Source organism: Oenanthe melanoleuca, chromosome 15 (assembly GCF_029582105.1).
Source record: "Oenanthe melanoleuca isolate GR-GAL-2019-014 chromosome 15, OMel1.0, whole genome shotgun sequence".
In the NCBI taxonomy this organism is placed as follows: domain Eukaryota; kingdom Metazoa; phylum Chordata; class Aves; order Passeriformes; family Muscicapidae; genus Oenanthe; species Oenanthe melanoleuca.
Window position 1 is genome coordinate 10,689,429 of NC_079349.1, and position 14,217 is coordinate 10,703,645.

The 14,217-nt window shown below is 42.3% G+C and overlaps 1 protein-coding gene across 1 annotated transcript; it reads left to right on the plus strand.

Annotated features, from left to right (window-relative positions):
* Window positions 1–8,529: 8,529 nt before the first annotated feature.
* DRG1 (developmentally regulated GTP binding protein 1) lies at window positions 8,530–13,927 on the plus strand. Its single transcript, XM_056503992.1, has 9 exons — window positions 8,530–8,688; window positions 8,863–8,986; window positions 9,736–9,911; window positions 10,306–10,375; window positions 10,920–11,089; window positions 11,804–11,934; window positions 12,137–12,304; window positions 13,224–13,346; window positions 13,812–13,927. The coding sequence occupies exons 1-9, from the start codon at window positions 8,647–8,649 to the stop codon at window positions 13,909–13,911; spliced, it is 1,104 nt and encodes a 367-aa protein (XP_056359967.1). The 5' UTR covers window positions 8,530–8,646; the 3' UTR covers window positions 13,912–13,927.
* The last annotated feature ends 290 nt before the right edge of the window (window positions 13,928–14,217 follow it).

A 14,217-nucleotide genomic window follows, 5' to 3' on the forward strand; every position in this document is an offset into this window, starting at 1 on the left:
GGGAGGCACGGGCACCTCAGAGCCCCGAGTGCGTCCATGTTGGGGAAGCTGCTGCCCGCGGCGCCCCTCCCGCGCACCCGGGGTTCCCACGGCGCCCGGAGCGCCCCACGCCCCAGCGCGCCGACGCTCCCGCTCCCTCAAGTTACCCTTCCCCGGGCCCGGGTTAAACGCTCCAAAATGCACTGCCTAATCCACTGCGCGGGGCTGCCTGGACTGTCCTAGTGCTGAATCTTCCCTGTGTGCTCGAGGTCTCTCTATGAAGAGCTGCTATTTCAACATCATCATTACACATTTGCATCTGAAATCTGCTTTCTGTCTCAGACAGGAATTTTTCTCTGCTTTTGAAGAAACATCTCCCCCCACACACATCACACACACACATTCCCCAAACAGAGTTCTTTGTTTTGTTAAAGACAACGCTTGGAAAAAGTGTTCAAGGACACTTTTTTTGCATTTGTAACATCAAGCCTAATTAAGAATGCTTGGACCACCTATTCACGATCTAATATCGTCACTTAAACTATTCTGTGGAAAATAGTGAACTTGGCACATGTGAGGGCATCACAAACTACAGAGCCTTCCAAAAGCTCAAACCCAGCACTTGAATTAAATAGTGGTGGAACTGAAAAAGCATTCTGGGTACTGATGTGCAAATGAGCACACTAGGCTTCCAACTTTCAAAATATTACATTAACATTTAAGGCCACTCAGAGCCCTCAGACTGTACACCGGATTTCTCCTGCTTTCGATAGGAGCTGTCTCTGCTGCAGGCAGAATATTACCAATAACTTTTTATTACTTCACTGTGTGCACAAACCCTGAGATGAACATATACTTCGAGAAATTCGAGGTGGAGTGGTAGCAATGCTGACAAACCCAGCTTAAATCCCTATTATATAGATAACACAGTGCTCATATTCTCTTAAAGTCTGTCTGTCAGACACACAAGTTGTACTTGCACAGTGAGGAGAATGATTATGTTTAACTCACTAGCCAGAGTGTAAGCACAAACACACACACACACACACACAGAGGAGTTAAAGAATCTGGAATTTGCTTATCTTTCCTAGGTGGCTTTGGATAGTTGTGTGCCTTTCCCCTAGTGGCTTATTAATTTGCTTTCTTTTAGCCCCCCAGCCTCCTGACATGGTTCCTGCTTCCTATTTCAGTTCCCTCCTCGCCTGTTCTTTGTCTCTCCTCTAGGCAGGGGGAGGGGGGTCCTGCCTCTCTCACAGCACTTTCCTCAGAACTTTCTCCAGTTGCCACGGAATGTTCTGGTTTCAGCTTCCAGCCCTTCTGTTTAAAAGGCACCATCCAACACATCCTGCCTGCTTCTCTGGGTAAAAGCTAAAAAACCCCCAAAGCGTGGCTGTTTCTTGGCAAGTGACCCACTCACACGTGCCACCAGGGTGCCAAATCAGCACACTGGGAGCTCACACTCCCAGTAGCTGCTGGAGGCTCGTTCAAGATGACCGCCAGGACCTTGCAGAGCAAGGACATCGACACAGCCCTTAGCCTTGGCTCCCCAGCACTCTGCCGTGGCAGTGGCTGCAGCTTTTCTCTTGGTACTTCCAGTCTTTCTGCACTGGCTTACCACACCCTATAGCTCCACCAACACACTTAAAGGACTGCTGCTTAGAACTTTTTGTGGTCCCAAAATTACCTTGTCTCAGAGTATGGGACTATCGAAGTAGTCACTCAACTAGCAATTGTTATAAAAATTAACAGGTACTAAACACACTGAGCAAAAATTTGGCAGACTATGAGCAGACTTGTAAGGTGAAGTTCCCAATCTATTTTGATGACTTAATGGCATTTCTCCATACCTAACTGTGTAAGCAGGCAGGAATGATTGTCTTTGAACTCAATTACCATCACAACTAACAAGTTACTTTTTGAAGACAAAGTTCCAGATAATGTGAAAGAAAGCTTTAAATTTCAATTTTAAAATTTACATTTTCTGTATCCTTTTCCTATCCTATTTCCTCTCCTTTTCAGATGATTCCTTACCTATTTTCTTTAATATCTTCTGCACTGGAATGTGCTGAACTTCTTTTGAATCCATCCCTCTTTTAAATAAAGGCACTTTCCCCAGCTACTTTATTCAGCTTCTCACTATTTCCTGTCTCACTTCTGCTCATGGGAATTCCTGAGGTGTCCCTAAATGTTTTGCAGCTGCCTGGTGCCTGCTGAAGCACTTTGATTGGTATTTCAATAGTATTAATAATCCTCCTTTTCTCCAAACATGTGTGTACCATTTGGGACTCCACATTGTACATTGCTCGCTTCACTGCAGATCAATTGCTACTGGCCTTACTCAGAAGTGCTGACCTTAAATTGGTGTGCAAATATAGGAGGTAACAAAAGACTGTTACAGTTAAATCTGTTCAAACATATTTGGGTATATGTTAATTAGAGTTGAGTCATACCTATTTGTTCAACACTTTCAACTCGAGAATCTGTGTAGGTCTTGAGGCTACTGAAATTTTTCAGAATGGTCCCATTATTATACTCTTTAAGAAGGTTAGTCACTATTTCACATGGATTATAATATTAGCAGAGACATTTGTGCATAGCACTTGTGCCAGCTAATCAGTCAAATGAACCATTTCCTTTCTGTGCATGTTCCACAGAAATACTCAACACTGTGCAGTTCGTGGCACACTTGCAATTTCAGTGAGTAGCTGTCAGTTTTTCTGAGCCTTCGCTGGTATTTTAATTAACTGCTACTGATATAACAAGCAATTAATTCAGCATTCATTACTTATTAGGTTGATTATTACTTAAATTTAGTTTTTAAAGCTTGCTCAATTTATTATTGGGAATCATCCCATGAGAGTGCCAACCCTAGCAGCGAGGATTCTCAGACTTGGAGACAGCAAAGTTTCCTCTGTAATCCAGGTGTGGGTTTAGTGATTTGTCAGCTTTCTCCTCTAGAAGAAGATGAAAACTCTTTACAAATACCCTGCACTCTCACAAAACTGACAGCAAGTACACAGAGAGACTTATTTTAAAAAGAGAAAACAGCACTGTTTTTCTTCTTTTCGATCACTCTCCTCACTGCACTCGTGCCGTGGACTCTGTGTTTTGCATGGCAGTCCATGACAAAGTGTGGGGAGCTGATGCTAAACTATACAACTTTTAGTTGTTACACTAGTTTTATACAGTCTTGAAAGCCAAACTTTGATACTTAATCTCCCTTTTGTTCCCCCCCCCCCCCCATTTCTTCAGTCTGCCCAGTTTAACTTATTCTAGACTGCCTGGAACCAAAGCAACCTTCCCCATTCAAAACAAGATTGCCACATTAGGGATCTGTGCAACATGGAAATACAACCTAGGATTCCATCTGATTAACTCCCAGTGAACTAGGCAGTCATGCCTACCAAAGCAAACCTGACAGACAACTTTTTCTCCTAAAACATATATTACAATACAATCCTAAATATGCAATCCAAGCAACAAAGGTTTGGTATTTACAGATTAACAGCTAAACTACTGTGCTGTCCCCAGGAAACCTTCTACCTAGATAACAAGCAAACTGGCATTAAAAAAAGTTAATCCTACAAGACAACCAGGAACAGCTACATCTATACATTTTACAACATTCAAAAGAGACACAACTTTCTGTCTATCAGCTCAAGAGTTAATTAAGATGTGAATTCCATCAACTCTCAGAGTCATTTCACCTCAGGCAATTAGTATTATGCTTCCATTGAATATTCAGCATTATGGGTTTTTAAAAATCTTACTTTTTGATAGAGGGTTTTCAAAATCTCTTTTCTCCAAACAGGCATGAAGCTGGCCCTTAGTCAGCTCATTATATCTCCTTATAGTTTTGTCTCCTCTTCAGCATCAGCAGTTCTTCCCTGAAATACAATTATAGGGTTAATTAGCAGCCAGTTCTCAACTCAGAGTACAAATCATAGGGTAAATTTGCAAAGCTGTAAAAATTAAAAAAAAAACAAAAAAACCCAACCAAGAAAACAATGAAAACAAAAACCCACAGAAAAAAACACCTTAAAATGAACCAATTCTCTATATACCTGAAGTTGCAGTTACTCTTTTTTTCATAAGGAAACTCTGGCAGGTTGGTTACAGTCCCATACCCATAATTCTTAAAATCATAAGTGCTCAGATCACCGTTACCATTTGATGCAGATTATTTTTCACTGGACTGGTGAACATTTCTGAGAGGATATGAAATATCAAGATCCTTGCTTCACCTGAAATCGTGATTTAATTTCCTCCCTGTCACCTTCCTCCCACTTTCTGAAATCCTGCAGAAATCCCACCACTAATCTAGAAATGCAGTCCATAGCAAGCCCACAAAAACACAGCATCAGCTGGTTGCCAGTATAGTCTGCAGCTTCTGGCATGAGGTGAATTACCAAAACCACAAGTGCTGTACTACCAGAGTGGCTCTTAAGCTAAAGTAACCTTCTCAGTGCACTGTTAATAAACTTGATATCCACAAGTATTTGAGTTATTTATTAGAATATAAAAGAGGTGGAAAAAAACCTCAAACCTGACTAGGTGAGCACACACTGCTTGTTTTAAACAAGGTACTTTATGTGATTTTAATGAAGCATACATGAGTTATCACAATTTATTTCATACTCACAGTATTTACCATGTATTGTACAATGATAAATTACATAGTAATCCAAAAGACTTGCAAGCCTCTTCTTAATATACTTTGTTTGCATCTCACCATTTCATGTAAGTAAAACTCTTACTCAAGCTAAAATACTAGTTGTTTTAGAAAGAATTTGAGAATTTGACCCATAATGAAGTAGCTTATTTAAAATTGGTAGTTTGACATAAAACCTAAATGCATTAGCTCCTAAGCTCTCCTATGGAAGTGAGCTACAGTTATCATACTTGCAGGGCAATGCTATGGAAACGTGAAAGTTTCAATCATTCTGCGGCAACTGCACATTCCTGTTGTGCAAAAATAAAACTGAGGCACAAGTAAAGGAAAATACTTGCTCAAAATCAGTGTCAGCAGGACTGGAGTGTGTAGAGGATGAATTTCTGAAACCCATTTTTCTACAGCCCTCCATCATCCAGATCTTGCTGATGAGGTATGTGCCATTTCAGTCACATTCCTGTCATTGTAGCTTGGTGAAACAAACACTCCTGTTTTTTCCCAATCACTGATTCCATACTGTGTCATGTTCCCTAAGTGTTTGATGAGACAGGCTTTACGTCAGATGCAGTCTTTGTCCACTTGCTAAACATCCTTTAGTATATATTGCTTTCCTTATCTTATTAAGAATATTATTAGAGAAGTGCTGAAGTGATATGCTTCCAGTTTATCAGTTAGTCATTCATACAACTACTTAATAATTTGTGAGTTTTACTCCAGATCTGAACCTTCATTCTGTGTCATTTGACATTATAGGCAATTGGTCTCAGGAGAGATTGATTGTTGTGCACGTTACAGCCTTTGGAAGTATTCCCCCTGCTGCACTTCATCTAGACTTCCTAAATGGAATGATTGCAATTTAAAAAACACACATACATGTTTTAATAAAAAAAATGGCAATTCACATACTGCATCTTCCATCAGTGCTCACTATAAAGCTCAATTAACCTTTCCAGCAGAACTCAGTCTCTTACATCTCCTTTCATTTTCTCTCCGGTTCTACTGGGTTTTTTTTTTCTCTCCTGATATTATATCCAATTTTCTATTAATATTTTCTTTGAATTTTCGCTTCTCTGACTTTTTTTTTTTTTTTTTTTTTTTTTTTTTTTTTTTTTTTTTTTTTTTCTTTAATAAGGTTTTATCATTTGCACTCTATTTTCTAGTTTAGACTGCTGTCCTCAGGGGACATAATTTATCCATTCCCAGTCACCCACCCTTCATCATTTTTTCAGCTGTTGCATCTTATTTCCTATGGTCAGAACCTCCCTGTTCTCTAAGCACCATATCATATAAAACACCTTTATATTAAAAATTTCACACAATACTCACAATAAACAAACGTAATGTTACTCTGTTCACAACCTGGAAACAATCTCTGTTGAACAAGCCTTTCTAAGCTTAAAAGATGGCAGTGTTATAAACTAATACAAATTACTTTAAATATCCCAACCAATTAGAAAGGGTAAATTTGGCTACCAAAAATCAAACTAATTATCTTTATTAATTAAATTCTTTCTCCTTTCAGGTGATTAAGGACAATACTCAACACTGAAAGAAGTTTTTAGGTGCCTAAATTCCTTGTAGCATTTGCTTGAGTAACTTTCAGAGAAAAAAAAATTTAAGAGCTTACTGAACAGCTGTATATTAAGAACACTGTGGAAACATAAAGCAGGAACACAAAAATCAGCCAATAACTAAATTTTCACACCATTAATTTCATTCAGCCTTCACTTTGAAAAATAATTTTAAGTTAGTTTATGAGATTTGGAGTGAGTTTTTAAGAACAACTAGCAATAAGTTCTGAAGTTAACCATGATCTACTGCACAAAAGAAGTGAGGTCTTAAACCCTGATTGAGGATTCAGAATCTGTATTTTTCTCAATGTTTTTCCTTTTACTAAAAAGAACCACAAATGTGGACTGATTGTATGGCTGAATTCAGTTGAGGCATAGACATGTCCAACTCTATCTGAAGTAAGTAGGAAAAAATTTATACCAAGGTCAAATCTCTGTCCCATGTTGGAAAAGGATATTGTTCACAAGGAATAATTAGAAAACCATGAATAAATATACAGTGGGTAGGTGCATTTATATTTACCCTAGCTTAGCTGAACTAACATTACTAGGAATAGTAATTCCATTTTATTTGAGATTCTATTTTAGTAAGCTCTGTATAAGCTTCTATTAATGACAGTTCCTTCTATAAAGAGTCTATGACAATACAGGCTGCTTTTTTGATTAAAATGAGGCAAAAAGGGAAATGCAGAGGCAGAAAGAGACCACAAAAAGCAGTGTGGTTCCCATTGCACTAGCACTTTTTTTCCCTTTTCATGGTAAGTTAAAGAAGATTTAATGATTCCATAACTATTCTATCACCAAAACTTGTAAGGTTAGTTGAATTTTGTCAGTTTTAATGTACTCAGAATTCTGTCTGATCATGTGGCAGGTGTGTCTAAGTGCTCACACTATGGGCCCAGGAGAATGTGGTTTTTTTTGTTTTTTTTTTTTTTTTAAGTTAAGTTTTACATTTAGATACACCCTATAACAACAGACTTTGCAATAAATTGGTAGAAGAGCCTTCCTGAAATGATCCTGAACATAGACAAAAAAGTTTCTATAAATATTCGATTTCAGACAAAATATGACAAGAAAACAAACTTGGAAACCAAAATCCTGAAGGATTATTAAATTGTATTTCCTTGTCATAAAAATTCTTTTAATTTGAAGTCCAATTGTTTTGTCTTCTTGTGAAACAGCCAAACGCTGGAAATACTTGGCATTTTAAAGTTTGAAGTGGCCTTTAAAAAAAAATCCTTTCTCTATTTAATTAGCCTGCATTCAGTGCAGAGTTACAGATGTCCCTAGGGCAATGTGGTACGGCCAGGGCTCAGCTGAAAGGAGCCGTGAGAAACTCCAGCATGAAGTCCCGGTTTGACAAAGCAGCGGCTCGGGAAGGCTCCGCCGAGGGCAGTGCGGCAGCGCCGGAACACGGAGCGCCACAAATACACACCTGGCGAGCAGCAGGGCGGGCTGGGCAGGAGCGCGGAAAGGCTGAGCGTGTAACCGCGGGGAAGGGCACACGCAGCTCCCCTCGCGGGCAGCGAGCTCCTCTCACACCTGCGGGGCCGCTGCGCCAGCGCTCAGCTCCGCCCGCAGCGGGCTCTCACAGCCGAGCGCAAGTCGCCTCACGCCGGCTTCTCTCAGCGCCGCAGCCCGGCTGCCCCTCACGGCCAAGCGCCTCAGCCTCGCCAGCAGCGTCCCCGGCCCCCGTCAGGGCTCTCGCACACGGCTCATGTCGGCTCCGACAGCCCCGCAGCCGCCGCAGCCGCGCTCCGCCTCGCACACAGCGCACGGGCACACACACACGGATCTCGCAGACATCACACACAGACGGATCTCTCTCACATGGATCTCCCACTCACATGGACCTGATAAACACCGATCTCACGGATACACGACTCTCTCACACACACTGATCTCATAGGCACACGGCTCCCTCACACACACGGATCTCCCACACACAGGGATTCCACATACACACACGGCTCCCTCACACACACGGATCTCATACACACGGCCCACTCACACACACGGATCCATCACACACACGGATCTCATACACACGGTCCCCTCACACACATGGATCTCCCCCATACACACGAACCCATCACACACACGGATCTCATACACACGGTCCCCTCACACACATGGATCTCCCCCATACACACGGACCCATCACACTCAGGCATCTCCCCCTCACACTCGCCCCTCACAGCATTGCCCGCTCTTTCTGTGAGGCGGCGCGAGCTCTGCGCACGGCCCAGGGGGCGCTGCGCCGTCTCCCCTCAGGGCAGCGCGCGAAGCCGGCGGCGCGCGCTGCGCGCCCTTTCCCGCCCGCCGCCTCTCGCGAGAGGTCGCCGCGCGCATGCGCGGCCCGGGCCGGTGAGCGAGGAGCGGCAGCGCTGAAGGGCGGCCGGGAGGGCCGGGCCCGACGCCACCATGAGCGGCACCCTGGCCAAGATCGCGGAGATTGAGGCGGAGGTACCGCACCGCTGCCCTCCGCCTCCCGCGGGATGGGCCGGGCACGGAGCGCCGAACGGGGTGGACGTGGGCTTGGGCCGGGGAGGGGTGGCGAGGCCCTGTCCCCAGGCGTCGCGCAGGGGCCGAGGGCGGCAGAGGCCTCCCGTGTGAGCCCTCGGTCCTGTGCCCTTGCAGATGGCCCGGACGCAGAAGAACAAGGCCACCGCCCACCACCTGGGGCTGCTGAAGGCCCGTCTGGCCAAACTGCGCCGGGAGCTCATCACCCCCAAGGGAGGCGGCGGCGGCGGCCCCGGGGAAGGTACGTTGTCTGTGCAGGAGCTGTCCGAGTGCGGGAGGTCTAGCTGGGGTCTCTTGTCCGCATAAATCCTGTCAGATTATCTGCTGAACAGTCATAGAATCACAGAAGGGTTTGGTTGGAAGGGACCTTAAAGATAATTTCGTTCTACTCCCCTGTCACGCCAGAGACACCTTCCATTAGACCTGATTGCTCGGGGCCCTATTTAACCTGGCCTTGAGCACTTGCAGGGATGGGGCAGCCACAGCTTTTGTGGGCAGCCTGTTCCGTCCTCGCTTCCTCTTGTCCTACCTGGTACAGGACCTCTAACCGTGATTTGTGGCCCTTCCTCGGGCTGTGGCTTCCCGAAGTGTAGAAGAAAGTGCTTTTGTATTTTGGCTCATATAATATTGCATTTGCAGAAGTCTTAAGATTTTTACATGAAGAAGCACCTTTGCAGCAGCCACCTGTTTTTACATAAAAAAGTGTGGATTTCCTAAGCTGCAGTGCTTAAAGGGAATGCTCCACTTACACTCAAGTCAAATACAGTCTACTGTGAAGCATTGCAGCCAAGACTTTATTAGAAAGGTACATGTCATGGAGTGTTACAAAGTGGTGCAAGGAAATAAAGATTGTGAACAATCTGTTTCCCACCCTCATCTGTCTTCTAGGAAAGCTTACTTGGCTTTTGCTCAGGCAATATTGAAAGTAATAGTGTGTCTGCTGTCCAGAACGTTAGAAGATAGAAAAGTATTTCTAATCTTTATTTACAGGTTTTGATGTTGCAAAGACTGGTGATGCCCGCATTGGGTTTGTGGGTTTTCCATCAGTGGGGAAATCCACTCTTCTAAGTAATCTTGCTGGTGTGTATTCTGAAGTGGCAGCCTATGAATTCACTACACTGACTACTGTGCCTGGAGTTATTAGGTACAAAGGAGCAAAGATCCAGGTGAGATCTTGTGAGGGTAAGCTGGGCTCTATAGATGCTGTGCTGTTAGGGTTGAGTAGTCTGGCCTGACATTAGCAGGTTAGAAGTGATGTGTAGAAGTACTTGAGAATACCTTGGAAATGTTGCCATGAGGTATGGATTTTTTCCCTGCTTTTCACTTTGCTCTGGAAAGAATTTCCTTGGTAGTTCTAATAATTCCCTATGAGATGTTCTGTTCCACTGTACCAATAGGGCACATGGGATAATACAATATATAACACTCAAATGGGAAAGAGTCTTGTCATACTCTGTTCAGATTTGCAGTAGAGTCAGCTGGTTTAGAAGGGTAAAAGTAGGATTGATTTAATGAAGAATACTTTTCTTATGTGATACTTTCCTTCCTGTGAACAAATAGCTGCTCGATCTGCCAGGAATTATTGAAGGTGCCAAAGATGGTAAAGGCAGAGGACGGCAGGTCATTGCAGGTGAGTATGTTAGAGCTGGAGACAGCAGCCTGTCACTGGTTCATTTAAGACAGTACAGGAGAATGCAGGGTTGAATCACTGTTTCTGATGTCTTTAAAAAGCTGGATTGTTTGCTGGACTTGAGCTGCTTCTGAGAAGCAGTAGCTGCTTTCATATTGTTTTTTTCAGTTCTGGCTTAGTGCACTTGCTGGGTTTGTCAGTGAAAGCACATTCCCAGTTTTTGCAAGCAGATCTGATCCCATCCTAAACAAGGCTGCCGTTTTCATTTCCTCACCCAGTTAATTGTCCTCAGTCTAGTGTCTGAATAGAGACAGGAAGATTTTTTCCAGCCTGTCATTCTTACAGCATGTAAAGATCTGTCTATCAGTGATGCTTGGCCAGCACAGTAAACTTCAGTCTACACTGATATTTAAAAATAACCAATATGCTGGCCTTCAGGGGTTTCATAATGCCATCAGTCCACCGAGCCATATTGTGTGGTTATTTTGTCTCAGGTTGTGTGAGCATGCTTTTTGAGAGGTGACTTTCTTTTTCTGATTCTTAGTTGCTCGAACCTGTAATCTCATTCTGATTGTTCTGGACGTGCTGAAACCCCTTGGCCACAAGAAAATCATTGAGAATGAACTGGAGGGATTTGGAATTCGTCTGAATAGTAAGCCCCCCAATATTGGCTTTAAAAAAAAGGATAAAGGAGGCATTAACCTTACAGCCACAGTAAGTTGGAAGTTTTCTTTAACCAAAATTAAAAAAAAAATTGATTGAAGAAAGAGGCATTTGTAGTTGATGGTATGTCTGGGACCATGCAGTGCTTGGATTTCTGTAGGAGCTGAACTGTACTGTGCTGCAGTCAGTCATGCTACTTTCCTTAGAGGCCATCCACACCTCCCTTGGAGCCTGACCACTTCCTTGCCCTCGAAACAGAGCCTTGGTTGCTTTCCACACATAACAAGTTTGAGATCCAGAGGAGAGTGTGCAAAAACTGCCTCTCACTTGTTAGCTGCAGTGTTCTTTCAGAGAGGATTGCTCACTTTCAGGCCTTGCAACCCATTTACCTGAATCTTTAAAAGCACAGAAATAGCCAGAGATACCAAAAGTCAGGATGCTGCACTCTGAGTACCTGAAGTATAGTTGTCTGGCCTCTGAATTAGAAGATAAATTTCTGTAGCAACTGAAAGGAAACACTGCTTCTGAAATGTCTGATTGCAGATCTCAGTGGGCCATTAATATAAATGAAGCTGTTAGGATTTAAGTCACTTTTTCCCTCTCATCAGACCAGCTATGAAATCAAAGTCATGTCCAATAACTTAAAATGCAGCTGTTCTTTCTAGTAATGTATATGCAGTGGTTGCTGGGTGACACTGTTAATTGTAATACATGATTTGGCTGTTAGCTCTGCCATTCCTTAACACTGTGTCTGTGTCTGTTCAGTGTCCTCAGAGTGAGCTGGATACTGAGACAGTGAAGAGCATCTTAGCAGAGTACAAAATCCACAATGCTGATGTCACACTGCGCAGCGACGCCACTGCCGATGACTTGATTGACGTTGTGGAAGGGAACAGGTACTCTTGGCTCCCTGCCTGTGGCACATCTGCAGTCTGTATTACAAAGAAAAGAATTGTCTTTTGGGTTTGCTTCCCACCAAGCTGAGCCACCAACGTGGCATCAACACAGACATAAGCTTTTAAAAAACATTTTTTCTTTGCAGTGCAGGTAGCAGCATGCTGCTGTTAGGTTGCTCTAACAATTTCTTTCTCTTTGCAGGGTTTACATCCCATGCATTTATGTCCTAAATAAAATTGACCAAATTTCCATTGAAGAACTAGATATCATTTACAAAGTACCCCACTGTGTACCGATATCTGCTCACCATCGCTGGAACTTTGATGATCTTCTGGAGAAAATCTGGGACTACTTGAAACTAGTCCGAATGTGAGTCAAAATTGCTACTTTCTTTGGAGTTAAGTGTATGGCTGAGATTGAAAAAGGTCTCAGGAATGGATGAGGAATATTTTATAAGTCTTTTCTACTAACTAGTGTTTGCTTTGTAACCCAGAAATTGTGCTTGTCCTAGCTGTTGTGCGATATCCACAAGTGCTGCTTTGAATTTGTAGGGGAATTAAATGAGAACCTTGTGAAACCAAGATGAAAGCATCTTAAAAAATTCCTGAAAACATGGAACTCTAGTCAGACTTCTTGGTAACACTGTGATTCCAGATGTTTTCAGTCTATCATGGATGCAGCTCTCTAGACAGAACTTTCATCTAGAATTTCAGATATTTTTACTACAAGTTATTCCAGGCTTACCTCATAATTCTTGGGCATTTCCGGATGAACTTCTGAATGAATTTACTAGTATGCATAATACAGTAATTGTTTTCTTTTAGGTTTATATCTCTTTTCTTGTAATAATATAGAATGTATTGTAAAAAGGCATTTCACAATCCCTTTTGTATTTGTGGTCTGGGTATCTATGCTAGAGACTTCATCAGGTGCTTTTTGTAATAGATGAGGTTTTCACAGAAAAAAAAAAAGGAAATTGGAACTGTAATACTAAAGATGTTCTTTTCCAACAACTATTGCCGTTTGGCTTTTTTTTAAAGCACTTTCAGAAAGCTCACAAGTGAGAAACCTTTACAGTTACAAAGGAGAACCTAATGCAGGCACTGGCTGCCCAGATGCATTTTCAGCTTAGATCCACCAAACATTTTGCAGTGTATCCATTGTCACCACTGGAGTAGTGGGACTGGCCACACACTGGGGTGTGACAGTGCAAATCACTGATGAAATGTCATGATGGCTTTGAAAAAGAAAGTTTTGGTATTGACTGATGGTTCTATCTGTCTTACAGCTACACCAAACCTAAAGGGCAGCTCCCAGACTACACCTCTCCTGTGGTGCTACCTTACTGCAAGACCACAGTGGAGGATTTTTGCATGAAGATCCACAAAAATCTCATTAAAGACTTTAAATAGTAAGTATTATTGTAAAAGAATATATGGAATAGAAAATAACTTGCCTTCAGGCAGATTATTTCATCCTCTTCTAAACTAGAAGGGAATACCAGGATTTTTTTTTAATATTAAATTGAAGAAATCTGCCTGATAATCAAACTTAGTACTTCAGTTACTGTATTTGATATTCTCATGCTCTTTCCTACATAAATCTCCTCTGTGGAGAAAAATTTATTTTGCTATTTAAAAGTAGCACTAGACACAGCATTGCAAGCCATTGTCCCATGCACTTGGGTACTCAGGACAACATCAGGCTTCTTTTGATCTGCTTCTAACCCTGGTTCACACCAACCACTCAGCCAGGTACTTATAGAATAAAAATAGCTCTGAAGCATTGCTTTCTATATTAGCTTTGTGACAGAAATAGCTGCTGTTCTACTTGCATATCATACTTCTAAGCCTCTTAAATTTGATTTTTCTTTCAGTGCACTGGTCTGGGGTTCATCTGTTAAACACAACCCTCAAAAAGTGGGTAAAGACCATACTCTTGAAGATGAGGATGTTATTCAGATTGTGAAGAAATAAACTTATTCTTACATGGTTTGTTGCTGTGCCTGAAATTTTTAATTAATTGTAAATAACAATCCCCCTCAGTTTTCATTTAGAAATAGCTCTTTATTAATAGTACCTTGCTGCATGGTAAAAGTGATGTTTCTGGCCAACTTACACTGCAGGGCTTGTTCCAGCAGAACTTAGAGATTAAAAACTCTGGTTAAGTGACTTTCACAAGGGCAAAATCTTATGAGAAGCTTTGATTACAGGGATAAGGTTCTGCTGCATGTACATGTCTTTCCAAATTAGAAAAAAGTTCACACATCAGGAATTACTTTG